The sequence below is a fragment of the Myotis daubentonii genome, chromosome 2, assembly GCF_963259705.1.
Source record: "Myotis daubentonii chromosome 2, mMyoDau2.1, whole genome shotgun sequence".
Lineage (NCBI taxonomy): Eukaryota > Metazoa > Chordata > Mammalia > Chiroptera > Vespertilionidae > Myotis > Myotis daubentonii.
Window position 1 is genome coordinate 208,022,162 of NC_081841.1, and position 27,459 is coordinate 208,049,620.

Genomic DNA, 27,459 nt, shown 5'->3' on the forward strand with positions numbered 1-27,459 from the left:
CTGAAAATAAGATGTATTTGTTTTTTACATTCTGTAACTACATACATTTTTTCAGGTCAACATAGAAAATTTGAAAAGCTGCTATGACAACCTCATAGGCTGTCAAGTTTAAAACAGCATGAATTATATTTTAAAATCAGTTCTTTATCTTTCTTTAAAACAAAGAACTTTCCTTACAGAATTTAATGACAATATTGAAAAAAACTATGGAAGACCTATTGTTCTTCATAAGTCATTGCATTTGGTCTTCGAAAAGCTATTTCAGCAACATGCAATCAGTTGAATGTGTTTTCTTAGAATTATGGTCTACATTGTTCTTTGAATTTTTGAACATAGTAATAAAACTGGGTAATATTTGAAAAAATGTCAAGTCCAATGTATTGATAAATGTGAATTGTGGATTTTGTGGCCTCTATGTTTTAATCTCTCTTCAAGGAACTCAGCCATATATTAAATATAAACTTTCTGAATGCTAGTATAGCTATTATGCACATAAAACTTTAACATATATATTATGTTACTTCCTTCACATATACTTAATTATTGGGTGAATTGATCTGTACAATATATCACTGACTTAAATGATATTGAGGTGCATTAGATCACTACACACTACATACACACTTACTTACATTCATTCATACCTACATATACATAAGCAATATATACACACACTAGCAAAACTTTTCTTGGCATAATAGTTAATGTCATTATGTAAGAGATGCTTTATTAATATAAAAATGCGATATTGTATGTCATAAACTATTAGAACTGTAAGTAAAGTGTCTGGGTATGACAAGGTGAGTTGAAATCTTAATTCATTAAATTTAAATAAGCAAAACAACTAAGTGAATGCACCTGGAATAGAAGAGAAGCATCTAGGTTAAAAAAATGCATGCAGAATTATTAAAATGTATACACAAATTATTATTGCAGATTACACTTTATTCAACATATTAGTGTAATGACAGCAGACAAAATTGCAAGCAATTAGCAATGCATTGATAGCAAATGAACATTCACTTCAGAAAATAATTTTGAATATATTGTACTTCTGTACATTGCTTTTCTTTTCTGCAAATAAAAACCAATAAATATATGTAGTTGAGCATATATTACATTGTTGTGAATGTTTATGCTTAAATTTAGTATATTAGGCTATATAAAACTAAATTTATTACATCCTAACATGCACTGTGTTGTCTTATTCTGTTTTTTAAGTTCCTGGCATCACAGGTTCTCCAGGTTGGGTCCACTTAGGATCCAGTGTACAGAGGAGAGGTGATGTCCAGTTCAATTGTGTCTCATCTGGTGAGGCCTCCAGTGTTGCCAGAGAGCAATGTGCCTAAAGACTCTGGGTAAGGAGTTCTATTTCCTTAAATAGATCATAAAAGATGGGGTTGTTCAGGCACTTCTATATTTTATTAGTTATCTTAAACACCAACTCACTAACTAAAGTATGGAAACTAAATGTTTCTTTAGGTATATCTCTGTGGAAATTTATTCTAGCAACTTCAAAATCAAACAAAGAGCAGTCAGGGATAGAAGAAATGAGAATTGGCAGGAAAAAGAGAGAACATATATAAACAAAAGAATAGGTTCCATAAAAATATTGAAGAGTTCAATCCATATCCAAATATTTTCTCTAGTTCATTTAATGATCTATGTATTCTTCACAAAGAAACAAACCAAAATAACAACTAAGCTAATTTCTTTGTTACCTTGGGATACTGTTCCATTGCCTTTTAAAACTTCCACATTTCTTACAATCATATTCAGTAGCCATAGGCATGTTTTGATGGGAAGTAGAGAGGCTCTAATAATTTATCTACTGTCTTTGAATTTCTACATTGAATCAGTCATATACATGAATTGGAAAATTTTATTCAATAGAAATCTCCAAAGGTGCTAAAATAATATATTACCACTAGAGGCCCAGTACACGGATTCGTGCACTGGTGGGGTCCCTCAGCCTGGCCTGTGCCCTCTCATAATCTGGAACCCCTCAGGGGATGTTGGCCTACCAGTTTCAACCCGATCCCTGCAGGCCAGGCCGAGGGACCCCACCTCATGCACCGGGCTGGTTTCGGCCAATCCTGCCCCAGGCCTTTACTATGCAAATAAGATCTTTGGTTAATCTTTTCCCCCTAGTTCCTCCCCCCTTCCCCTCTTCCCTCTGAGATTCATCAGTCTGTTCCATGTTTCCATGCCTGTACATTGAGCATCTGCCCTCTGGTGGTCAGTGAGCATCATAGCTACCGGTCGAACAGTCGAATGATTGCTTAGGCTTTTATATATATAGATAGGGCCATATGGTATGATTTAGTACTGATTTAAAGAAAATAAGGCAAAGATCAAAATGAGTATGTCTGATCATCTCTACTGTGCTTTCCTCAAGCATATCATAATGGACCTTTTGTCTGTATAACTGCAATTTTATATGTCTGTCAATACTTTCTAGGTCTTGAAAACGAGTATTATTAAATGACTAGAAATCCCCATGAGAAAAACAAAAACAAGATTCAATATACTCAACTAAATTCGGTGTTCTAAAAGTCCTGATTTAGAATTATCATGGGCCAAACAAAACAAAATTGGAAATAAAAAATGAAGCTGCTTTAATGAAATATAGATATAAAGAGGCCCTGTACTTTATTTTATTTCACGCTGTGTGTGTCCTTACAAACTTCATGGGAAATGCACTCCATGTGAACTTGAGGAGGGGCGGAGAAGCAGAATACGGAAGAGGTCACCAGGGCCAGGCTGGAATCTGCAATTCTCATAGGATCCTGCCAGAGATTAGTTTTACCCCACACTCCCCCTGCTTCCCCAGCACACTCTCGCTCACACAAAACACACACACACACACACACACACACACACACACACACACACACACACACACACACACAGGAACTGTCTTCTGCTTTGGAATCAGAGGAGGAGCCATTCTCCTCCAGCAAATAAGGTTGCCTCAAAAACTCTGACGTTACATTCTCCATTGTATTACTACTTGAGACTTCCACCCCATGTCTGGACCAGTGCATAACAATTCCTCAATAAAAATTTCTTCTAAACTTTAATGAATTCCAATTCTTCCCATCATTTGTACTTCAGTACTTTGTTAATCACACCCTCGCCTATCTATATATCCTACAATCACATATTATTGGCCCCCTTCATCCTTTTTAAAAGTTATGAAAAACTTACACATATAAAGATTATATAAATATGTTACCAACCACACAGACAAGTAAATAAGAATTATTGACAACATAGATAAAATATTCAATGCAACCTTTCCTTAATCACATGTCCCTGCCTTCCCTGGGGAGCTCCAATGTCAACATTATATTGAAATTAGTTTCCATCACTCTCATTTTATAACTGTACTACTTATGTATTCTTAAAACAGTTTTTAAAATTGGCATGTTTTGAATTATATATATGTATACACACATACCTTTCTAGTACTTATATTTTTTGGTGACTAGGTTTTTTGCATTCAACATTAAATTTGTTAGATTCATCTATTTCAATACATGTATCTCCAGTTTATTCATATTCACTGTTTTATTCTATCACTAGAGACCTGTTGCATGAAGAGATTCATGCAATAGGCCTTCCCTTCCCTTGGCTGCTGGCACCAGTTTTCCTCCTGCACTCGAGACCCAGGCCTTTGCTCTGGCTGGGATCCAGCCGGAGCCACCCTGGAGCCGTCAGGCTTCCTGCTCAGCAGGCCCCTGGCCGTGAGGCCTCTATGCTCCACCTGGCACTGAGGCCCTGTGGCCTCGCTGCTCCACCAGCCCCAGGGCCCTTTGGCCTCGCTGCTCCACCAGCCCCAGGGCCCTGAGGCCTTGCTGCTCCACCAGCCCCGGGGCCATGATGCCTCTCTTCTCTGCCAGCCCCGGGGCCATGATGCCTCACTGCTCTGCCAGGCACCGGGCCCATGAGGCCTCAATGCTCTGGCCTGGGTCGTCAGACTTCGCTCCACCACTTGGGACCTAGTATGCAAATAAACTACCATCTTTGTTGGTGGTTAATTTGCATATCATGCTGATTAGCCAATGGGAAGCGTAGCAAAGTTACAGTCAATTACCATGTTCGTCTGTTATTAGGTAAGATATGGATAGAGCACAGGTCAATGATCCATTTTCCACTGATTATCTTTTAGGTTGTTTCTGGGATATCAAAATTAGTAATAATGATGCTGTAAATCTTTGTACAAGATTGCTTCTATACTTTGGCAAGAATTTTCCAGGGCATATATTTGGGTGTGAGATAGTAGAAAATGTACTTCAAATGTAGATAACAAAAAGTTATTTTTCAAACTGATTTTATCAATTAACATACCTCATAGAGAACATGAGAGTTCCTGTAGCTCTGCATTTTTGCAAACACTCATTGTTATCTGACTTCAATATTTTTGCCAATCTGAGCATGTAAGAGATCTGCCACTATGGTTTCAATGTACAGTTCCTTGATTACTGTTGGAATAAATATCATTTAAGTAACACTTGTTTTCAGTCTTACAGACAATAGATTCCTCACAGTCCCTGGGGCCACTGGGGCTGACTCTTTAGAAGTGGTCCATTTCTCTGAGTGCTGTTACTTTCTCTGACCAAAGCAATTAATTCATGCATAAGCACCGACTGAAACACTCTCCTGATTTTTGCACTAAGTTTTGAAAGAGGCACATTCTTCTTTTCAGATCACAGACACTGACCATGATATAAACTTGAAGCTCTTAAGTCAAGCTCCCAGGTGGAAAAAGTCTGCCTGAGAATTCATTCAATCCACGGGAAAGGAACAGAAAGAGAAAGACAAGGACAGAGAGACAATCCTGAATAATTGCTTAAACAACTGAGTGCAGTCAGAGACAAACGAAGGTACCCCTGGACTTTCCAATGATATGAATAAATAAATTACCACGCCCATGCTGAATAGTGCATACATTGTGATTTGGCTTGCTTTTAGTTGCATTTTTATTACTCTTTGTTTTCTTCTTCTTTATGTTTTTTGTGCAGTCATTCTCTATCTCTCTTTCTCTCTCTCTCTCTCTCTCTCTCTCTCTCTCTCTCTCTCTCAAATAGAAATCAATGCATCGTTTCAAAAATTCATCAGTGTCTAATTTAAACATATATATTTCTGAAATGATGCTGTTGAGAAGGCTACTATCATATACTGAACAAATTCTCTTATAGACATTTCTATTGGGCAAACTAGAGTTCTATTTAGGTTTTTCTAAAACCTGGCCTTAAGTATAAATATAATCTTTTACACTTATATTCTTGTTATATTGGTGATTAATAATAATAATAATACTTATAGACTACCTAGCCAACCATTTCCTAAACTACTATGGTATTTTTTTCCTGGCCTGGTCTCTATGAACTTTAAGCATCAGGTAAAATCTATCTGTTTATTCCACTTATGTTGACCAAGTTGTTTAAGAGAAGTGAAAGTGAACATTTTGGCCTATTGTTTTGTGTAAGGGTCCCAATCAAACTACATATGTGCAAAATATTCTGGTTTTTACATAGTATACAAACATAAAATTACAGCACTTCAAAATTGTATATGCCACAAAGTTTGTGGGTGACTTATTGTTCTTCAAAAAGTGTTTACATCTTATATGCATTCATGCTCTTTCAGTTCATAAAGTTAAAATAGAAATAAAAAAGGCATATCGCATGCAGTGAATAAATGTTTTCTGATAGAATTATTATATCTGAGTGGAATCAATGAATGTTTGAGTAATGAGACAAGATTAACTAGAAAGGCAATAGAGGAGATAAAATGGAATACTAAAAAGCAATCAGCTGATGAAACAGGGCAGAAATGGAAAATAAGACGATCAAAAATAGAAGAAGTAAAGAGAAAAGAGACAGCAAGGTGGTATATTTAAATGGAAAGACATCAACAATCACAGTCAAATATAAATGGGCAAGAACTAAACACTACAATAAAAATTTTACCATGTTGCCCACAGCATATCACAGTGTAGATTCCATTTGTAAGTAGGAGTGGGGCTCAAAACCAAAGAGACTGGGGAAAACATATGCCAATGTCAGCAATCCTGGGAGAGACCAAGAGGTCTGATGCCACCTAACGGAAACCTTATTTTTTTAATGTGTTGTTGTTTTTCATTTTTTTTCTTTATTGATTAAGGTATTACATATGTATTCTTATCCCCCTACGGGCCCTCAAACCCCTGGTGTCTGTGTCCATTGGTTAGAATTATATGCATGCATACAAGTCCTTTGGTTGATCTTTCCCTTCCCCCCACCCTCCCCTACCTTCCCTCTGAGGTTTGATGGTCTGATCAATGCTTCTCTGTCTCTGGATCTATCCCTGTTCATCAGTTTATGTTGTTCATTATATTCCACAAATGTGTGAGATCATGTGATATTTATCTTTCTCTGACTGACTTATTTCGCTTAGCATAATGCTCTCCAGTTCCATCCATGCTGTTGCAAATGGTAAGAACTCCTTTTTTACCACAGAATAGTATTCCATTGCGGAAATGTAACACTGCTTTTTAATCCACTCATTTGCTGATGGACACTTAGGCTGTTTCCAAATCTTAGCTATTGTAAATTGTGCTGCTATGAACATAGGGGTGCATATATCCTTTCTGATTGGTGTTTCTGGTTTCTTGGGATATATTCCTAGAAGTGAGATCACTGGGTCAAATAGGAGTTCCATTTTTAGTTTTTTGAGGGAACTCCATACTGTTCTCCACAGTGGCTTCACCAGTCTGCATTCCCACCAGCAGTGCACAAGGATTCCTTTTTCTCTACATCCTCGCCATCACTTGTCATTTGTTGATTTGTTGTTGATAGCCATTCTCACAGGTGTGAGATGGTACCTTATTGTCATTTTGATTTGCATCTCTCAGAAGATCAGTGACTTTGAGCATGTTTTCATGTCCCTTGGTCTTCCTTATGTCCTCTTTCGAAAAGTATCTATTTAGATCCATTTCCTGTTTTTTTTTATTGGGTTTTTATCTTTGTTAAGTTGTATGAGTTCCCTGTAAATGTTGGAGATTAAACCCTTATTGGTGATAACACTGGCAAATATGTTCTCCCATGCAGTGGGCTTTCTTGTAGTTTTGTTGATGGTTTCCTTTGCTGAACAGAAGCTTTTTATTTTGATAGTCCCATTTGTTTATTTTCTCTTTAGTTTCCATTGCCCTAGGAGCTGTATCGGTGAAGATATTGCTTTGGCATATGTCTGAGATTTTGCGGCCTGTGGATTCCTCTAATATAGACCACCAACTTACACCATACACAAAAGTAAACTGAAAATAGAAACCTTCTTTAGAGAGCAAACTCAAATAAGACGGTAATTTTGTTAATATTTACATATTAGCATTCAGTATTGTTTATGGGAGTATTAACTTTTAGAAGAATTTTAACTTTCATTCACGTAAATCAATTAATTTTTTTCTTCTGCAGCTTTTAATGCACAGTATACTCTGGAAGACCTTCTCCACACAAGATCAGATGGCTCTTCTAATACATATTTTTTCCACATTTGTTTCAAATTTCAAATAAAACCATTACAGTTCTCCAAGGTCAATTTTTTGTTTCATTGTATAAAGTCGTAGGGATTTAACTCCTGCCGCTAAACTGTTGAACAATTAAGTCAACCTTCTGTGTTTAGTAATTCCCTTCTTACATCCCATTGATTTCACAGGATACTTTGAACCTATGTTGAGTTACTGTAGATACATGGGAACTTCCTTGGTTTTCTATCCTGGTCTAGTTATTGTTTTTGATCTTTTTAGCCCCAAATTGTATTAGTTATTGTGCCTGTAATAGTTGACGTTACACATATTAAAATTCCCTTTGCTTTTCATTAAATTATATTGTTTGGAAATACTTTATCAAGTTGTAAAATACCCATTAGTATTCCCATTTGAATTGTTTTACATCTGTCAGTTAATTTTGTGGGAAACTGATAACTTTAATAAAGATGTATATTCTAGAGTTCAGCTTTTTCATGTATATTTTCAATAAATAACAATGTAAAGTTGTACAATTAATATAAGGCATTATTCACTACTCATTTTTATGTTCATATAAAACATTCACTTCTAGAATAATTTATTGTTACCAGAATTAATGAGCTGTTGGAATGTCAGAAAACTGAGAGAGAACAAATATAAAACCTTAATGTCCTATCAGTGACTGGTTAAAGGGCCAGATGCTGTGAGTAATTTAATTGTGCTTATCGCCCAGCAGTAGTCTTGTGAATGTCATGACATGTGAAAGCACCTGCCCATGCCAATAAATCAAGCGATAGCACTCAATAACCTTTAGATGCTAGGATTAAATGTTACCTTGAGTGATCACTATCCAATAAAAATTATGGCACGTCTGAATAAATCTTTTCTGGTGGTTCTCTCATTAAGACATACTACTAATACTAGCAGCTAGCACATCTGTAGTACTTAATATGTGCCAAGAATGTCACCTACATCAACTCATTCAATGATCAAAATAACAAGGCAAATATTATCATTATGCCCACCTAACAGTTAGGAATCTCAGACACAGAAAGGTGAACTTACTTGCCTAAATCACACAGTTGGTAAATGGATGCATGGGAATAAATCCCTGTAGCCCGTCTCCAGAGTCCTTGCTCTTCGCTCAGATGCTTTTCTGCTTCCTATGGCACTTTGAACTGATGCTGAACTCCCAGCAGCAGTTGAGTCCCTGAGATCCTATTAGTAGGACAAACTGAGGCCTCCATTGCAGGGCATTAAGGGACACTTCCTTCCTCTCCACTGTCTTCATACCTTCTTCATTCTCTTACCTGTGTACCTCTCAAAAGCACCCTCCTATGTACTTCCTGCACCCAGATGGTCATCTTCTCCAGGAATCCCAAAGGAAGATGTGTTAAATTCATCCTTTACCCTCTAGACATACTTTACTTGCACCCATTCATCAGTTTATTTCTAATTTGCATCACAAAGCACATCTTTGATACCATGGTGTCACTCTGAGCTCAAACTTTTAAAGTGATTCTGCATCACAAATAATGTCCACAGTTTTTGGACTTATATGGAAAACGATACAACATGGACCCTACTAGTTTTTCAAGTTTAAACCTGTACAAACTACCTGTTCTAACAAAGTAGATACTTTTTAAATTGAATAAAGTAGATTGTTACTTTAATGCATTTAGAAGTATATTTATAAGGGGATAGAAATACCAAGGACAAAAGAGAACTTTGGTGATAATGCCGTAAGTTGCAGAATTCTCCTTGTCAGCAGGTAAGATATCACTAGGGCATCTGATGGGTATAAACCAGGTGGCAGGTGCAGGGGATAGAGCTCCAGCTCTGAAGCTAGGGGGATGCAGAAGTAGGGAGCTGGCACACAATTTAAATTTTCTAAGCGTGCCTTCCATGGCTTTGCACCAAAACACATGGTCACTATTTGGTATGTCACATAGCTTTGTGCTTTTTGACATACACCCCTAAGTGAAAGCTCAGTTACGCTAAATAATATTTCTCTATTCTCATTCCTCTAGCTGTGTCTGCTACACAGAAAGAAAAAAAATAATAAATTCAGATCTATTGATGTTCTGACATGAAAGAGCTTTTATTATGTTGCTATACAAATTATAAAATGACCCGGGGGAAAAGAGGCACGATAGAGGAGAGAGTGGAAGGAGGCCAAAAAACCCATTTAAGGTCATAATCATTATTAAATCATTTCTAATATCACATGACGTTCTTGCTTTGAAACACTTATTAGACTCCCAACACTGTTTATTCTTGTTACTTACACTGTGACCCCACTAACACCTTCCTTAACCCGTTACATTTTCTACACGCAAGGAAATTCTTGGTGTATTTTGAAAAGGCACAAAGGAGATCATCACTTTCCATGCTCAGCCAGTGGCCTCGTGCTGTCTGTCTGACAGGAAACCAGCCTCACAGCATCTCTGCCTTTTAGATTCTGATCACACTTTTCTTTGAAACTATTTGATCCTAAGAACCATAAACTATGCAGTGGCGTCGGTTGAATTCTCAATAGTTTTATACGTTGTTTGCCTTCATCGCCTTTGTTATCAACGTGATATCAACAAATGAATCCCAGAGTTAATTTCTATTTTCACTGAGCTTTGAGGAGGTTATTCAAAAGCAGGGGTGATCTGTTTGATGTTGCATTAAAAAAAGGGCTCTTCTAAATGACCAGTTGCTTATGGGTGAGAAAACAGAAACAGGAGATGTATTTTGAAGGGAAGCTGATTAGCTTCAATGAAATTCAAAAACAAACAAACAAGCAAAGAGAAAGCCTCTGTGTGACCCTGTTAACTTCACAGGAAACAGGCAAATTTGGTCAGAGTGGCTGCTGCATTTTGTCCACAGCAGCAGCGGCTTAGGAGACTCAACCAGCCCAGCACTGGGTGTTCTCGGTATCTTTCATTCTAGTAATTGCAATGACTACAGTTTATGATTTCTCAGAGCTTTTAATGTAAAAATACATATAATTAATGACTTAGTGGATGACGTTGAAGGCTTTATTTTCCAGATATAACATTGAAGGCTTTATTTCCCACCATTCTCCAGTACGGCTTTTTTTTTTTTTTTTTTGATACATTTAATGATTCACTTAAAAGTGAGAATTGAGTGAAAAATGAGGCCACAGGAGATAGAAAAAGGAGATCCAATCATGAAGACTCAGGAAGAAAGACTATGGGGAAGCTTATTTTTTAGAGCCACAATACCCCCTAGTCTCCCAAAATAACTTGTATCGTGACTGTGCTGTAAGTTACTTGCAGTAATCTTTGTAGAATAATACAAAATGGCAAAAGCAATGCAAAAATTAGAAATGAGAGATTTTTTCTTAAATATTGTGACACGAGAGAAGATAGGTTTTAAATAGTAGGCGTTAACATGCATTAATTCCTTGGAGGGGTTGGAGGAGGATGGACTATGAGAATTGCAGTGGTCTGATGTGTTTGTGAGCATTTAGAAAAGAAAGCAGCAGACACAGGACCTCAGCTGGAAGATTTAAAACTAGCCATGCCACAGTTGGATCTATGTATGAGGGCAGTATAAGATTTCATATTCTTGATTTTAGGCAAATATATGACAAAATATCTAAGTTGACTGTTGTGGGGAAAGGTTGCAAGTAAATTCAGAGCTGGTTAAACACTTTAACCAAAGAATTCAGATTAAGAGACTGATAGCAATTTTAAGGTAGTTGTAAGGAGATGTGGTACTACTCTTGCGGAGTATATTATCAGGGGTCCAGCAAATACTTGGAAACAAGAATTGCTCTGGTTCATTTTTTCCCTTTTTCTATATTCCATTTTCTATTCCCACTGTGCTTATTTTTCTGATGTATACATTGTCTGACTTGGAACTTCTCCAAAACTACACATAAGAATAGACACATACTCCAAAGTGAAATTTGAGAAAAAAACTAATGCACTTAATAGACCATCATATGTAATGGTCCCCACAGTTTGTCTCCCTGTATTCCATGGCCAGGCCATTAGTATTGCCCCTTAGTGGTTTGGGTTCCACTGCAACCTCATCCAACGCCCTAAAACTGAGATAAATAATCTTCCGTGTACACATGGACCCCTAAGTCTTATTTAGCTTCCTACCACAGATGTTTTCAGATAATTAGTCCCATAACCTTACATTTGTGAACAGTATGCCCCATTAAGCAAATTTCCAAAGACACGTTTCTTATTGAGGCCAACAAAAATTTGCATGTTCAATAAGTCAATTATATATGAAACTCAAAGCACCTGCAATTACGAAGTCCCACAAATGGAGACTCATTAAAAACAAAGTTTGGTTCAGTGTATAAACTATAGACTCATTAATTTCAGATAAGTCATACACTTATGGTGCTCACTAAACATCTAAAATATGAAGTAAATAACCACTCTTGTATTTTGCTTACTTTATTTTACTCTTATCCTGTAGTAAGCTCTGTAATATATCATTTTTATTTCATTACAATCTTCTTACCATAAAATTTAAACACTGAGCTATTGTTGTGGCACATTTTAAATTATTTAATGTAATCACATAATTAACAAAATAGTGATTCAGCTCTTTAGTGCTTTCCTTAGTATTATGTTATAAATATGTACCCAATTCTTGCATTTACATTTATTGAAAAGAACAACATTACTTCCTTTTATCACCACATAAAGAGATGGACTGGCCTAGGTAATGCGAAGATGGTGAGTATGGCCCCTTTATAATACGTCCTACTAGAACCACCATTTTTCATTTTATTCCACATGCTCATTCCTAAATACTCAAGCCTAGATTTATTTCTTTGACAACTAAAGGCATTATTATCATATTTTGAAACATATATTTTGCTTGAAAAGGAGGGCATTCCATGACGTTTCCTATCAGTCAAAGCATTAGGATCCCTGACAATTTTAGCAGATTAGCTACCCATGGTCTCGAAAAGGAGAGGCCAACACCTTGCAGGGATGGTCTTTTGGACCATAAAACAGAGCACTGTTCAGTGGAACTGGCCTCTAAGAACTACAATTATGGATCCCAGAGAAGGGCAGGTACTTGATAAGAGCAGGAGGACAGAGCAGGCAAGCCTAGAAATGACTGAGCCAAACCATCTACTTCAGAATTCGGTCTAGGTCCTCCAGGAAGAAATAGTCAGCATTCCTTGATCTTGCATGCCTAACTCTACACATATTTAAGAATTTAATTAAATATTTGAGACAAAGCATTTGTTTTGTCTTTATTGAATAACAATCTGCAACTAACACCAAAAAGGCAATGTAATGGCTCAGGATGTTAAGACAATGACGTAAAAATCTCATGTGATATGATTTTTTAAAACATGCACATTATTGTATTTTCTTTAGATAATGTAATTTTCATTATACCTGAGTTACACCAAGGGTCCTAATGTCTAAAAATGCAATCTTTGTCCGAAAATCATAGGCATCTGCTTCAAAGTACTACTTTCTCAAACTGATGAATTAGTAAACTAGTTAATAGTAGTTTAATTAATATGAATTGATTGATATTAACAATGAACCCTTAAAAATCAACGATGCATTTAATCATTTAACCTGTATGGGGAACATTAAACCTAAGTGTTTTGTTGATCTATTCTCCACAATTTGCAGGCTATTTTACATAAAATATTCATTCTTATTAAGTTGTCCCAGACTACTACAGCATTCTCTAAGTTAAAAAAAATGAGTCAATGAAAAAAACATAAATTTGGTACATAAGAATAATCTGTAACCTTCTACTTTTTTTATGTTCTACACCATCTGCAGTCAATTAAGCAATTCCCAGGTGTTCACAGTAGTAATTGCTTCAATGCAAGATTACATGTCACTTTAGGGGTCTTTAAATATTTATTATAAACTCCTCATCTACATTTTTCTCCATTTATTTCAGGACAAAACATGCTGATGTTTAGTATTTACAAAAAAAAGAAAGCTGATTGGGCTTGTTGAATTAATTTGTGTATTAAATTTCATTATAAAATTTGATGAAAGTATAAAAACATAATGATGTTGATTTAGTTGTGTCTATTCACATTCTTCATTCTAAATCTAAAATACTTCTAATTTTTGGCTAAGATTTCAAATACTCAAATAGGGTGTCATTTTGTCAGGACTACTATACAGTGAGGATTTAATGGATGAAATTATTCATCAATTAATTTCCTTCCCTAAAGGCAAAAAGTAGTTTTTCACTTTTAGATGTGGAACAGGAGAGAAACATGGAGGCAGTGTAGCATAATATTCATTTCATAGATGAGCAAAGTAAAATCTAGAGACTTGGTCAAGTGTACAGAATTATTTACATGGAAATCTAACAAAAATTACAATTACTAACATACACATAATGCTTCAGGAAGTATTCCCCAAATTTCACATATATTCATTTATTTAATCCTCACATCTACTTTATGATATGAATACTGGAGATGATGTCCAGTGTGACTTGAATAACATCACAGAACTGGGAAGTGACATATCTGGGATTTAGCGGATCTAGGCCTAGTGCTATTAATTATTAAAATGTATACCTTCCATAAGTTGTTGATTTTTTCATCCATCCTGTGAGAGATCAATCAAATCACTTGTATGCATACGTATAAGCCTAACCAATGGACACAGACCCGGGGGGGGGAGGGCATGAGTAGGGGGTGGGGGGCAATGGGAGGATAAGGACACATATGTAATAACTTCATCAATAAAGAAAAAAAATGGAATACCTTCCAAAAACTAGTTTCCCAGGAAATGATGATTTCTAGGTGAACATATTCCTTTATATTGTTTTGATACATAAACCATATTAGACAAGTCCTCATACTATTTTTTCCTCATACTATTATTATTATTTAAAACTTATATATGCCTGTATTTTAACAGATTTTTTCATTGAACTTATGCTCTGATTCTTTGGTCTTCTAGAATAATTCTTAATAATTAGTCCTAATCAAAGTGCCTCTTTAGCACATGTTTTGTATCTAAGCTTGTAAAATCTTAGGACATAGGAATTAACTTAAATTTGTGGAACATTGAAAAATGTTCAGTGGCCAAAACCGGTTTGGCTCAGTGGACAGAGCATCGGCCTGCGGACTGAAGGGTCCCAGGTTCAATTCCGGTCAAGGGCATGTACCTGGGTTGCGGGCACATCCCCAGTGGGGGATGTGCAGGAGGCAGCTGATCGATGTTTCTCTCTCATCGATGTTTCTGACTCTCTATCTCTCTCCCTTCCTCTCTGTAAAAATCAATAAAATATATATTAAAAAAAAAAAAAGAAAAATGCTCAGTGGTTTAAACAATCCAATAAGCATCAATGTATATTAAATTCTTAATTATAACATAGTCATTATTAAAATTTTGTGACTAATGATGTGATGAATCCTTAAATTTATGTGATTTTATGCACTTCTTGCTTTACAGAGGTTTTATTTTGTCATGATAGTTGGCTGGTAATTTTTTTAAAAAGCTCCTAAGCATATTATCTTGGAGCATATTGAACAGAATAAAATGCTGATGTCTCCATCAACCCTGCTGTGTGCTGTGGTAGACTCAGAAATGTCTCTTTAAAGTTGTGCTGGCTTTGCTTTCCTTCTATGGGGACACCTGTGGTGTGTGTGTGTGTGTGTGTGTGTGCGTGTGCATGTGTGTGCGTGTGTGTGTGTGTGTGTGTGTGTGTGAGTGTATCTGTCTATCTTGGCATTTGGGGGCTGTATTGAGGTGGGCAGAGAGCCACTGACACAGTTAAAAGATATAGGGTCTCCAGTTTTTACTCAAGTGCATGATTTTATCATCAGGTTACTTGATTTCTAAAATGAAAAGATCCAGCTACAGTCACAGTCACTAGGATTTTGGGGCTCTTTCTTCATCTGATCAATGACAAGTCCAGATGAAGGTATATATCACTTAAACAATGGTCACACACATCATCTCTTGCAGGTAGGTCTAGATCTTTATCCTTGAATTAAGTTGAACCAGTAAACATATATTTTTGCCACCCACAATTATTTTTATCTAACTTCAATTTGTTGCCTTGTTCTCTGCATTCTTTGAAGCACTGTGACAAAATGTTAGCAGGCCCAATGCTTCTTTGATGTAGAGTTGCTAAAAGCAGTATACACTGTATCACCCAGTTTTCTTTTTATTAATCAACTAGAGGCCCGGTGCATGAATTCGTGCACCAGTGGGGTCCCTCAGCCCAGCCTGCGGGATTGGTTTGAAACTGGTTCTCCAACATCCCCCAAGGGGTCCCAAATTGTGAGAGGGCACAGGCCAGGCTGAGGGACCCCACTGGTGCACAATCGAGGCTGGGGAGGGATGCAGGAGGTTGGCCAGACAGGCAGGGACTGCAGGAGGGCTCCAGGGCATGTTTGGCCCATCTTGCTCAGTATTGATTTGCCACACCCCAGCAACAAGCTAACCTACTGGTTGGAGTGTCTGTCCCCTGGTGGTCAGTGCATGTCATAGCAAGCGGTTGAGCGGCCTTAGCGTATCATTAGCATATTACACTTTGATTGGTTGAGTGGCCAACTGGTCAACTGGACACTTAGCATATTAGGCTTTTATTATATAGGATGTGTACATTTTATTCAGTGTAATTTTGGTTTCCGATAAGAAGCTCATATTTTTTTTTTCCCCCTTAAATGTAGTGGTAGCACATCATTTGTTACAATTCCCTTGTAACTCTACTACCAGGAAGGTCAATGTAGTTTAATTAATTACTCTATAGGATACAAATAGCTTATATATAGGCAAACTGTACTAATTTTAATGTATTTTTATATATTTATACATTTTTATCTCCTTATAAAGATTATTTTCTAAATGTTTGTTTCATCCTATGAACTGTATTATTTGTGTGTATTGACTCAAAGTGAGACGTAAACAAATCAAAGAAAAATATTTTCCTTACACAACTCTAAAAGTGTAATTTTTTTCTTATCAAGCACATCTTCTCTAGTCGTAAATAAAGCACATTTGATGTTTAAGTGTGAAGTGGATTGACAGCCCCTGGAACAGGCACAGGGCCAGTGCAGCCACGTCTGTTCAGGCCCATCTCCTGCTCATTCATCATCCCCCCTCCCTGAGTCCCTCCCTCAGAAATCCCCAGGCAATGAAGAGGAGCAAGCTCCTCAGACTCCGAGAAACCTGAGACCGTTTCCTGCAGAGCCCTCTGCACTTGCTTGCAGGATTGCGTGGTGATTAAGCCTGACAATGTGAAATATTTAAAGAAAACTGGTGCTGAATGTAAATGTCAATGTGTTTAATTTCTTGCCCAAGGCATTTTTACTTACTGCTATATAGTTAGATGTATTTAAGAATCACTTCGAAGAAGTTTAAAGCATTGAAGAAATAGTGAGTAAAGACAGACAAAAAACAAAAAAACAAAATTGAAAAAAAACAGACAAAAACCCCTGGTCAGTGTTGCTCAATAGGTTGGAGTGTTGTCTCCAAAGGTTGCCTTTGGGTGCATATGGAAGGCAGCCAAGCCATGTTATTCTCTCACGTTGATGGTACTCTCCCCCTCTGTCTCTTTTTCTCCCCCCTTTCCCTCTCTTGCTTCCCCTCTTTCTTTAAAATCAATAAAAACATACACTCTAGTGATGATTAAAAAATTTAAAGAAAGAAAAACGAGGAATTGTAGATTGTAATTGAGGTTTTTATATAATTTGATATGCCCTGATTCTTGAAAAATGAAAATGACAATATCAATGATGAGTAAATGATTCTGACAATAACAGCTAGCAGTTCTAGGAGTTAATTAATTTGCCCAAATTTATTGAGCACTAAATAAGAAGAATTATGATGAAATACAAGTTCCCATTTGAAGCATAATATTGTGACTTAAGCACAGTTTGAAAGAAAAATTTCAGAACAATGACATTCTAATTATTTAATACCCAATTAGTCTTAATGTTTTACTGGGATAATGATATAGATGTGGCAGCATGGAGTTTATTATTTTTACAACATAGGACCCCATAGCAATCATTCTGGGTTTTTAAATCAACATTTTTTTTGTGACTGAAATTTAAAGTCAGGATGCTACTAAACAAAAATAATTAAAACCAAAACTATCTTTTCTCATTAATATTATTCCATGTTCAATTTTCAGTTAATTCTCCTTTTATTTTTATTTTCCTGCTATTGGCTGATAACAAGACATACAAAAGTAAAAAATCTTATTACTTTTTAGCTATTGCTTTATCAAAATTAAATAATACTTTATAATGCAATGTAAGAATAAGCAACATATAATTTAATACCTTATTCAAGTTGGCTAAGAAATATTGAAGAACAATTAATTTGGTGAAATTAACATTTATATTTTTAAACTACTTACAATAGTTTGTCTTTTCTATTATAGATCAATGTAATGTTATTGGGAAATAAAATATAATTATCTCCATGATATTATTGGAAAGGTAATTTTATTTTTAGCAAATCCAATTACTACAGAATTAATGACCAGTTTTATGAACAAAGTCTATACCAAAACTACATAATATTACACATGCACTGCCCTAAAAATGATTTTTTATTCTGTTTATCACATTATAGCAGTTTCCTAAGAAAATGTGATATGCCCTGACTGGTTTGGTTCAGTGGATAGAGCGTCGGCCTGTGGTCTCAAGGGTCCCGGCTTTGATTCTGAACAAGGGCATGTGCCTTGGTTGCGGGCACATCCCCAGTGGGGAGTGTGCAGGAGGCAGCTGATCGATGTTTCTCTCTCATCGATGTTTCTAGCTCTCTATCCTTCTCCCTTCCTCTCTGTAATAAATCAATAAAATATATTTTAAAAAAAAGAAAAAAAAGAAAATGCGATATGTTTCACAAAAATGCATACTTCACATTTTATCCATGTTATTTGATGAGAATGTCCTGAAAAATAGAAACTATTATGCTATCAACATATGTTATATGAACATCTAACATCTAAAATCACACACCCTTTATGTCACATATAAAAAAGAACCACCTTGCTAATATAGACATTTATAATTGAAAAGTAGAAATTTTGACCTGGTTAATGACTCTGGCACATGTTTAAAAGTTCTTGTTTTTTTTTTTGAAGGAATCTGACCTCTTAGGATCTGTATGTTCTTTAATCACTTCTTAAAAACAACCTTAGTCCTCTCTGCTTTATTCTAAGAAAAATAAATTCTGTAAAGAAATCTTGAATTCACTCATCCCCTCCTTATGAAAAACTGGAATCTTACACATCATGGGGGCAGGGGTAGTATTCTATTATTAACATAAACTTAACACAAACATATACTTATATAAGCACACAAAATATTTTTCAATTGATTTTTTTAAACCCCAAATCTAAAAATGTCGATTTATTTAATTTTGAATATGTCTGAGCTGTCATATGTATAAAATGTTTTCTTTGCATGTATTAAATTAGAAATGATCTGGTTTCATAGTCTCAGAAAGACTCTGGATTAGAATGAACACAGCAGGTCTGTTCAGGCCTTCCTTCCATTACACATACCCCTTGCAAATGTAATCAGCAGGAAGGTAGGCTTGTATGAAAAAAATTAGAAGGGCAGGGTACAAGACGAATGATATTTGCTTTGCTGACCAATCATATATAGAATTTTGGGAAAATATGACACAGGTAGCTACTGATAAGAGACATTTTATTTTCCCTTAAATAATGGGAATAAAATGTAGAAAAAGAATTCAGTCTGTCATACTTTTCTAATGGAAATTGATAGATTTAGGGTAGAAATTAGAATTGTCTTATTTAGAAAATTAAGAATAAATAAATTTATTTTTTATAAATGAGTCCATTTTGGAAGTATATTTTAAAATATTGCAAAATAGTATCATGTTTATACTAAAAATCTCAGCTATGTTAAAAAAAACACTGAAAGAAATTTAAAACGTAGCAGGAAAAGAAGGTTAAATAGCTACTTTATGTCAATACAACTAAAATTAAAGTCTTTAAAAATGAATACTGATGGAATACATTGCTTAAATTCATCCTATTATGTCTTCAGATTCTACCTAGGGATAAATGTATCCTGATATGATTTAAAATGTCTCCACACATCAGGTACACTTCCTGTGATGTGTTTTGTAGTATATCTTTGCAACAGTATTGTAATCCAGTACATATTCCTCAACTACTATCACAGAGATACATTGGATAGAAAATAACCATAAAATTTCTCAAGGATTAGCAATGTATTTATAACTTAAGTGATCATATAATTATTACAATCACCATCATCAAAATACCAGGTTCAAAATATAATTGTCTACCATTTGAGGTGCTGAAATTGCTTGATTCTTATAATATTCTTCTAAATAGGTGCCCTTATCTCTGTTTTAGAGATGAAATAACTGAGTCCCCAAGACATAAATTATTTTTGGGAGTCCCAATGGTTTGACTTCAAATGTGAACACTTCATCCCCTGCAAGCTCCCCCTTTTCTACATATTCATTTGTGTCTTTAGGTCCATTGAAAATACAAAGCAACGAAAAGACGGAGGTCACCAACAGTAGACCCCAATGACCAGGATATTAAACAGTTTTTAGTTTAAGCCTCAATGGATTGAGTATATGTCCATCCACAGATACAAGCTGCGATATCATTAACTTATTGATTTGCTTCATTTAAAACGAAGCATAACCTTTCTCCCTTCACCCACCCGTTCTCTCTGTCTTTCCATTCTTCTCTTTTCTTCTCAACTGACAAATACTGATACTATATTAAAATCAGTTGGAGACAATGGTTTAAAATACAATCATGAGACTATCTTTCTTTATATTTCCAGCAGGAAAGCATGCAGCAAAATGCAAACGGCATTTGATTATTTCATACAATCAAATAGCTGTTCAGCTCTACTAACAATAGTTACTAGTATGTAGCTATTGTATTACAGTGCACACTTGTATGTGCCTTTTTGTATTTAATATACATTTAGGCATTTCCACTAAGGACCTTTTCTTTTTTAAATCAAGACAAGGATATAAAAAAAGTTTTATCTATCTAAAGTGTTCTCAACATTAAGAAAATTATAATATGAAAAATCTGCCAGCTTACGCCTGTTTCTGCAGTTCCAACACTGTAACAATAATGAGTTGGCAGGTCACTTACACTAGTGCCTGGTGCTTCTGGACTAGTTCTGTATCCATAGACATATTTCTTTTCTCTAATTTTGAATACATTTACATATGACCCCACTTCCTAGTTGATATATTTCTGTGGATCACAAAATACTAACCAGTTATAGTAATTAATAGATACCTACTGACCGACTCTTACACTTTAAAGATATGTAAAATAAAATTTAATTATTATAAATAAAATGCAATTATATATTTTGGAAATATATGTTAAGATATAAGTTCCACTTTTGGTTTCATAAAATGAATAGCGTACCAAGAAGTATTTCAATACCTATAAAGGAACTAGAAGGAATAAAACTCATGTCTATAAATCTCACGTTTTAAATGATATAATTTGGTGTAGTTGAATTTGAAACATACACGTGCATTCAAATGATGCTGTACTTATCATCGTTAAGAATAACTCAGTCCTCAAAATTGTAAGTTATTTGTAATATACTTTCATACATACACACATAACACACAGAAAAAAAATCAATAAGTGGTAGGCAATTTTCCCACAGAAAATTGTTATATTCTAAAAAAATATTTTAACAATTACACATAAATTCAATCTTTGTATTATCTTACATAACTATGACTAACTTTTAATTTGCCTTTCTTCTTACACAAATTGACTCAAATACTAATGCCATGTATTATGAACCTCTAAATTAAAATTTTGAAATATGATAAAATAGGTATTTATTACTTCTAAAGCCTATTAGCCTTAAAGTTTAGATGATTCAATATCAAATTTATAAGTAATTCATAAATGTTAGATTTATTATATTCAACTATTATGTCACTTTTAATTTATATAAGCTGATAATAATATTTATTGGTAAATTATTTGCCTAAAATAAAGGATACATAGACCACATAATGTTATATCTTACATGTTTGTTCAAGCCTATTTACTATAATTGAACACATATTAGGGAGATATTTGGTAAGAAAATTGTGCAGTTTATAATTCAAGAGTAATAACAGCAAAAAATATATAATTCAGCCCCATAATAACACATTGACAAGAGGAATAACTACCGAACAGAGGAAACCATAGCTAGCCTCATGACAAACAATTCATGTGCAAGATTATTGGGCTGTTCTGGGGTGTCTAGTTATATATTAGAGAAATAATATACTTTTGCTTTTCCCAATTTCAACAACCACAAGAGTTTTAAATGGAGTAAGATGGTAGAAGCAATTTTACCCCCAGAGACTCACCTACTGTCAGCTGTCCAGTTAACTGCCCCATGTGATTTCTTGCATTCACTGTTACATTCCTGTCAGACTGTAAGACCAGTGGACTATCCTGGGAAACATGTATAAAATAAAGAAATCAAAGAAAAAAATAGATAGATAGTCATAACTTAATATATAAAATTATACTCTGTTTGGGCATTACCAAAATTCTATGTTGTTGTTTTATATTGGGCAGTTATTTTAACATCCCAAACATTGGTTGAACAATATAAAAATAAGGGTGCTTCTTAACTACTGTACAGAATAGGAATGTTTCTACATTGGTAAATGGGCATTAACTATTGAGTACAAGCATTTCCAACTTTTCTGGTTATTGTAAGCATCATAGGCATTCTAGTCTCTCTCCTTCTCCTCTCCCAGGGGCCTGCTTTTGGAGATATTCTAGACCTTATCCAACTGAGAAAGTCTCTTTTTAAGCGGAACTTGCAATTTACAGATCTCAGCTTAAATGTTTCCTCTAAATTGCTTCCCCTGAAAACTGTAAGTATAGATTCATTCAATTCCCAAATTCCCACTCTTCACTTATTTTGTTCAAAGTACTTATCATAAGATGAATTTCATTTGCTCATTTATGTGTTTACTTGTTTTTTTATTTGTTTCTGTCACAAGAGAAACCATCCATGGCACAGGGACCATGGCGATCATGTGTACACAACTATAGCCCCACTACTTAACATACTGCTGAAGGAAAGCATTTACTAAGTGCTTACTGAATGGATAAATACATCTTCATAAAAAATATTTAACCATTTACCCCATGTAGAAATTATTTGTAAATCACAGAATGATTTAAGTAAGGAGGTATATAGAACATAAGGTGTTTGCCTGTAAATTCTTTTAGTATACATAACCTTGGTTGATGTTTCCTTCTATCGCTGGCCTAGTACTTAATAGTAAAATAATTTATGGAAGGACATTATCATTGCCTAAGAAACTAGTATATGAAGCTTTTGCCACCACCTGTCTCAGACAATTAACTTACAACTGACCACATTATCATTTTTATGATCTAAAACGTAAGCAGGGTGATTATTTACAAACTGTCCCTTCATTCATTCAACAAATATTTGCTGTCTCACTCTGTGTGACAATGAAAATATATCCCAACAGTATCTTCACAATCAAGATGGTGTGTCACTTCCATGTCAATGTAAATATACACATACTTTCATAGCCATATAAAAATTCTTTCTAGATTAGGATTTGGAATCTGTGATTTGGATAGACATAGAAAGACTATAGGCATTTTCTAAAGCTATTTTGTGCCCCTTTGGCGAGATACAAAGCACTGAGCAAACACAAACTTTCTCTTAAAAGTGTGCTTTGCTAATATATCTAAACTAAGACTTGATTTTTTTAAAATAATTTCCACATTTTGAAGATGATATGTATTTTGTAAAGTGAGGCATAGTTGTACAAAAACCATTATAATAAAATTTCATTCCCTTCTTGTCTCTCATCACAACTTATTTCTTTTTGCAAATCGTGTTATTTTTGCAATTAAAAAATCTGGTCTCGCTCTAGCCGGTTTGGCCTGTGGACCAAAGGGCCTAGGGTTTCATTCCAGCCAAGGGCATGTGCCTTGGTTGCAGGACCCTCCCCGCCCCCGGCCCTCGTCAGGTGTGTGCAGGAGGTAACCAATCAATGTGTTCCTCTCACATCGATATTTCTCTCTGTCTTTCCCTCTTTTTCACTCTCTCTAAAAATCAATGGAAAATATCCTCGGGTGAGGATTTAAAAAAAAAATCTGATCTTTTTTCATAGATACTTCTATGCTTCAGGTATTTATCTTTGAAGATATCAGAAGTATTTTAAATTAATTACATCATTTGTTTCAAGAAATATGTTCAAATTCTTTTTACAATATAGATTGAGCCTGGACTTTTTTTGCAAAGAATTATACCCAGTAAGGATAATGCACAAAGCAAAAGCTCATAAAAGCACAAAAAGTATTTCATTTTATGTTGGCAAAATAAATACATGTTACCTATCTATCTTAAAAATGAGCCTTTAATTAAATAACATTAATTTGAATGTTAGAACAGCAGAAGCCTATAAAGAAACTTGCTGTTCAAAACATACAAAATTTTGGTAGAATTTTCACTCACATTCTTCAATATTTTATGATATAACATGCATGGCTGTAGTTTAGATATTTTAAAATCAATGACACTATATGCTTTTACACAATATCCCCTCAGTACCAATTTAAAAATACGTATGTGATAAAAATATCTAAGGCAAAAATGATATCAACTCTTCCAATCATCTACAGAGGATACAATACTAAACTATCTATAAATCTGATAACAAAGCCATTTTAAGTGAAAATCAGTACCAAGAAACGACCTCTTTCCAAAAAAAAGATTGACATTTAAGAAGGTTTTATATCGTCTTTGCATTCATTTCTAAAAAAGTTCTCTACATAAGAAAATCACTTCCACCAACAGATCATAGCTTTCCACTCTTCTTTCTATTCTCTCTTCATGCTCCTTTATATTGCCTGTCTGTGTTCTAAAATTTGAAAGCCAGTCTAGTTTCAGATAGTAAAATAGAGATAACTGGACTCCCTTCTAGCTTATTTTTGCTGGGAACATAATGGGTGGGGAGACAATCATTTGGTGGTATTATCTCATGGAGTAGGAATAAACACAGTAAGGATGAACAGGTGGCATCTTAGTCTGCACAATGCACTTGTATAAATATCTTTATTTTCTTTGGAGGAAGAAAAACTTCATGCAGAAACTTTAGTATCTTTCCACTAAAACTATGATATCCTCTATTCACAGGTATATCAGTTCTCGGGAGCTGACCTGCATCTTGGCTATAACTACAGGAAATATACTTATGCTCTTTATGCTTCTTACGCTACCCTTGAGACAAAGCCAGTCGAAGATACAGGGAGAAAAGCAATGGCACCACTAAATGGGCCTGAGAACGCTGCTTACATTTCCTTCATGCACACATTATTTAGCTGAAGATCTGGCTGTAACCTTGCTAATGGTTATCCTATATAATAAAAGCCTAATCCTATATAATAAAAGACTAATATGCTAAGTGTCCAGTTGTCCGGTCATTTGTTCAACCAATCAAAGCGTAATATGCTAATGACCAGATGACTGGACAACCAGACACTTAGCATATTATGTGCACTGACCACCAGGGGGCAGATGCTCTGACTAGTAGGTTAACTTCCTCAGGGGTCCATCTGATTGGGACTGAGTGAGTCAGGCCAGACATGCCCTGGAGCCCTACAGCAGTCCCTCCCCGGCTGGCCTACCTCCTGTGTCCCTGCCCGGCCCTGATTGTGCACCAGTGGGGTCCCTCATCCTTGCCTGCACACTCTTGCAATCTGAGACCCCTCAGGGGATGTCAGACAGCCAGTTTTGGCCTGATCACACAGGCCTGGCCGAGGGACCCCACTAGTGCAAGAGTTCATGCACCAGGCCTCTAGAAGAAAAATAATGCAGAATGTTCTCATTGCAGTGCCTTTGTGATAGGCTGTGCAACTGAGTAAGGAGGAAAAAAGATTCTTTTCTTTGTATTTCTATTGAGCTCACCTTTGTTTATAATAAATATTTACTGAGTACCTATGATGTGCCCAGCTCTTTGCCTGTCAGTGTGTGTAAAACAGTAACAGAAAGAGACACACTTTATTCTCTTATAGACTTCATAATCTACTAAGCCACACAGACAATAAAGCAGGTAAATAAAAAATAGAACAAAACAGAGAATGTCACACTCACAAGCTGCCATGATAGGCATTTCTCTACAAAAGTATGTTGTACTAAAAAAATAAAGAAGTATGTTGTACTGATGAGAAGATGGTGTGTATATATGTGTATAAGGTGTTGCATGTATATAAGGCACTTCAGATTCCTATATTCATTCTTTCAAGACTATCAAATTGTAGTAGAAATAACAGTAGAAACAGCAGCTAGGACTTGCTGGTACTTAATCAGTGCTAGATGCTGCTCTAAATACTTTACATCTATGAGCACAAAGTAAGATTGCCCATGAAAAAAAAATTAAGAAAATTAAGAAAATGGTTATAAGACAGGCAGTGGACCCTGACTGATTTCAAACAGTGAGTCTAGCAAACGCTGACTGCTTGACTCAGCAATTCACAGAACTTCCCTGTACCATCCTTTCTTTATCTGTAAACAGGGTAATGATACATGATTTGTGGGGTTTCTAAGGAATTAGATATAATATATACAAAATGCTCGGACAAGGGCCTCGCCTTTGCTAGGGGCACTGTTAGTGTTTGCTTTAATTATTTATTCTGCACTGCATTCCAGTCCTCTACTAATGACAGTGCTCGTGACCATTCTTTGTGTTTCACAGTGAAGACACTGCAGCGAAGAGTACAAGTCAGTTGCTCAAAATCACACAGCTAATAAATAACAGAGGATGTAGTCGTCAAACCCGGCAGTCCAGATCTAGAATCTTTCCTGTCAAGCACAGTAAGATACACTCTCTCTGGTCTGTGATTAATTTCAAGCCTTTCTAAAATGGCAAACCAAACTCTGAAAATAAATTCAAAATAATGGGACACATATAATTTAAAATTGCTTTAAACATTCCCACCTCTGAAAGATCTGATACATACACTGTCTCAGAGGTAAGATCTGGCCTCCACATTAGCATTATCCAAGTTTCAGTAGGTCTGGTTCATTGTGTTTGCCCAGGTTGGAGAGGAAGCAGGATACTCCTGACAATGCCCTCCTCACACACACTTTAGAATACATCACCTATGAGAGCCTCCCTAAATAATGGGACAAGTTATCCTAAAAGATAACTCGAATTAATGATACATATTGTTCCATGTAGATGGCATAAATTTGATCTGTCATTTCTGGAATTTATCAGATTTTACCTGAGTTTTACCAGATACATTTTCTTTTTCTTTTTTTAAATATATATTTTTTTTATTTCAGAGAGGAAAGAAGAGGGAGAGAGAGAGAGAAACATCCATGATGAGAGAGAATCATGGATCGGCTGCCTCCTGCAAGTCCCCTACTGGGGATCGAGCCTACAACCCAGGCATGTGCCCTTGACCAGAATCGAAACCAGGACACTCTTCAGTCTGCAGGCTAACACTCTATCCCCTGAGCCAAACTGGCCAGGGCTAGATACATTTTCTAATCCTCACTGACCGAAATTATACAATTTTGCAATAACTTATATTATCTCCAAACTTCTGTCTTCCTTTTCCTCAATATTTAATCAGCTATGTCAGAAATGTTTCTGAAATACACGAGTTCCTGTAACAGACTGGTAACTCACATCATGATAACCACTTCTTGTTTAAATTGATTTTTTTTCCATATCCACTGTTAGGTTTAAAAATAGTTTTAAATAAGAAAACATTGGCATGGTTAAAGTAAAGCAAAACAAAATAAAACATGTATTGATTCCTCATTCCCAGTATGAAAAAAATTCACATTTTTAACATATACGGTACTTTATGATGTGCTCCAGTTGTACTTTTGCACCTCTATTTCAAGCCCTTCACCATGCAAGAACTACCCACATTTC

General features: G+C 35.5%; 1 protein-coding gene across 2 annotated transcripts in view; it reads right to left on the bottom strand.

The window, feature by feature from the left end:
• SGCZ (sarcoglycan zeta) overlaps positions 1 to 27,459 on the bottom strand; it is a 198,202-nt gene that overhangs the window by 51,594 nt on the left and 119,149 nt on the right. The window contains exon 3 of one of the 2 annotated variants that reach the window (XM_059681105.1): positions 21,880 to 21,967. In XM_059681105.1, the coding sequence (XP_059537088.1) occupies positions 21,880 to 21,967 (88 nt within the window). The remainder of the gene's footprint in view (positions 1 to 21,879; positions 21,968 to 27,459) is intronic. The other variant, XM_059681106.1, reaches the window with a different exon arrangement.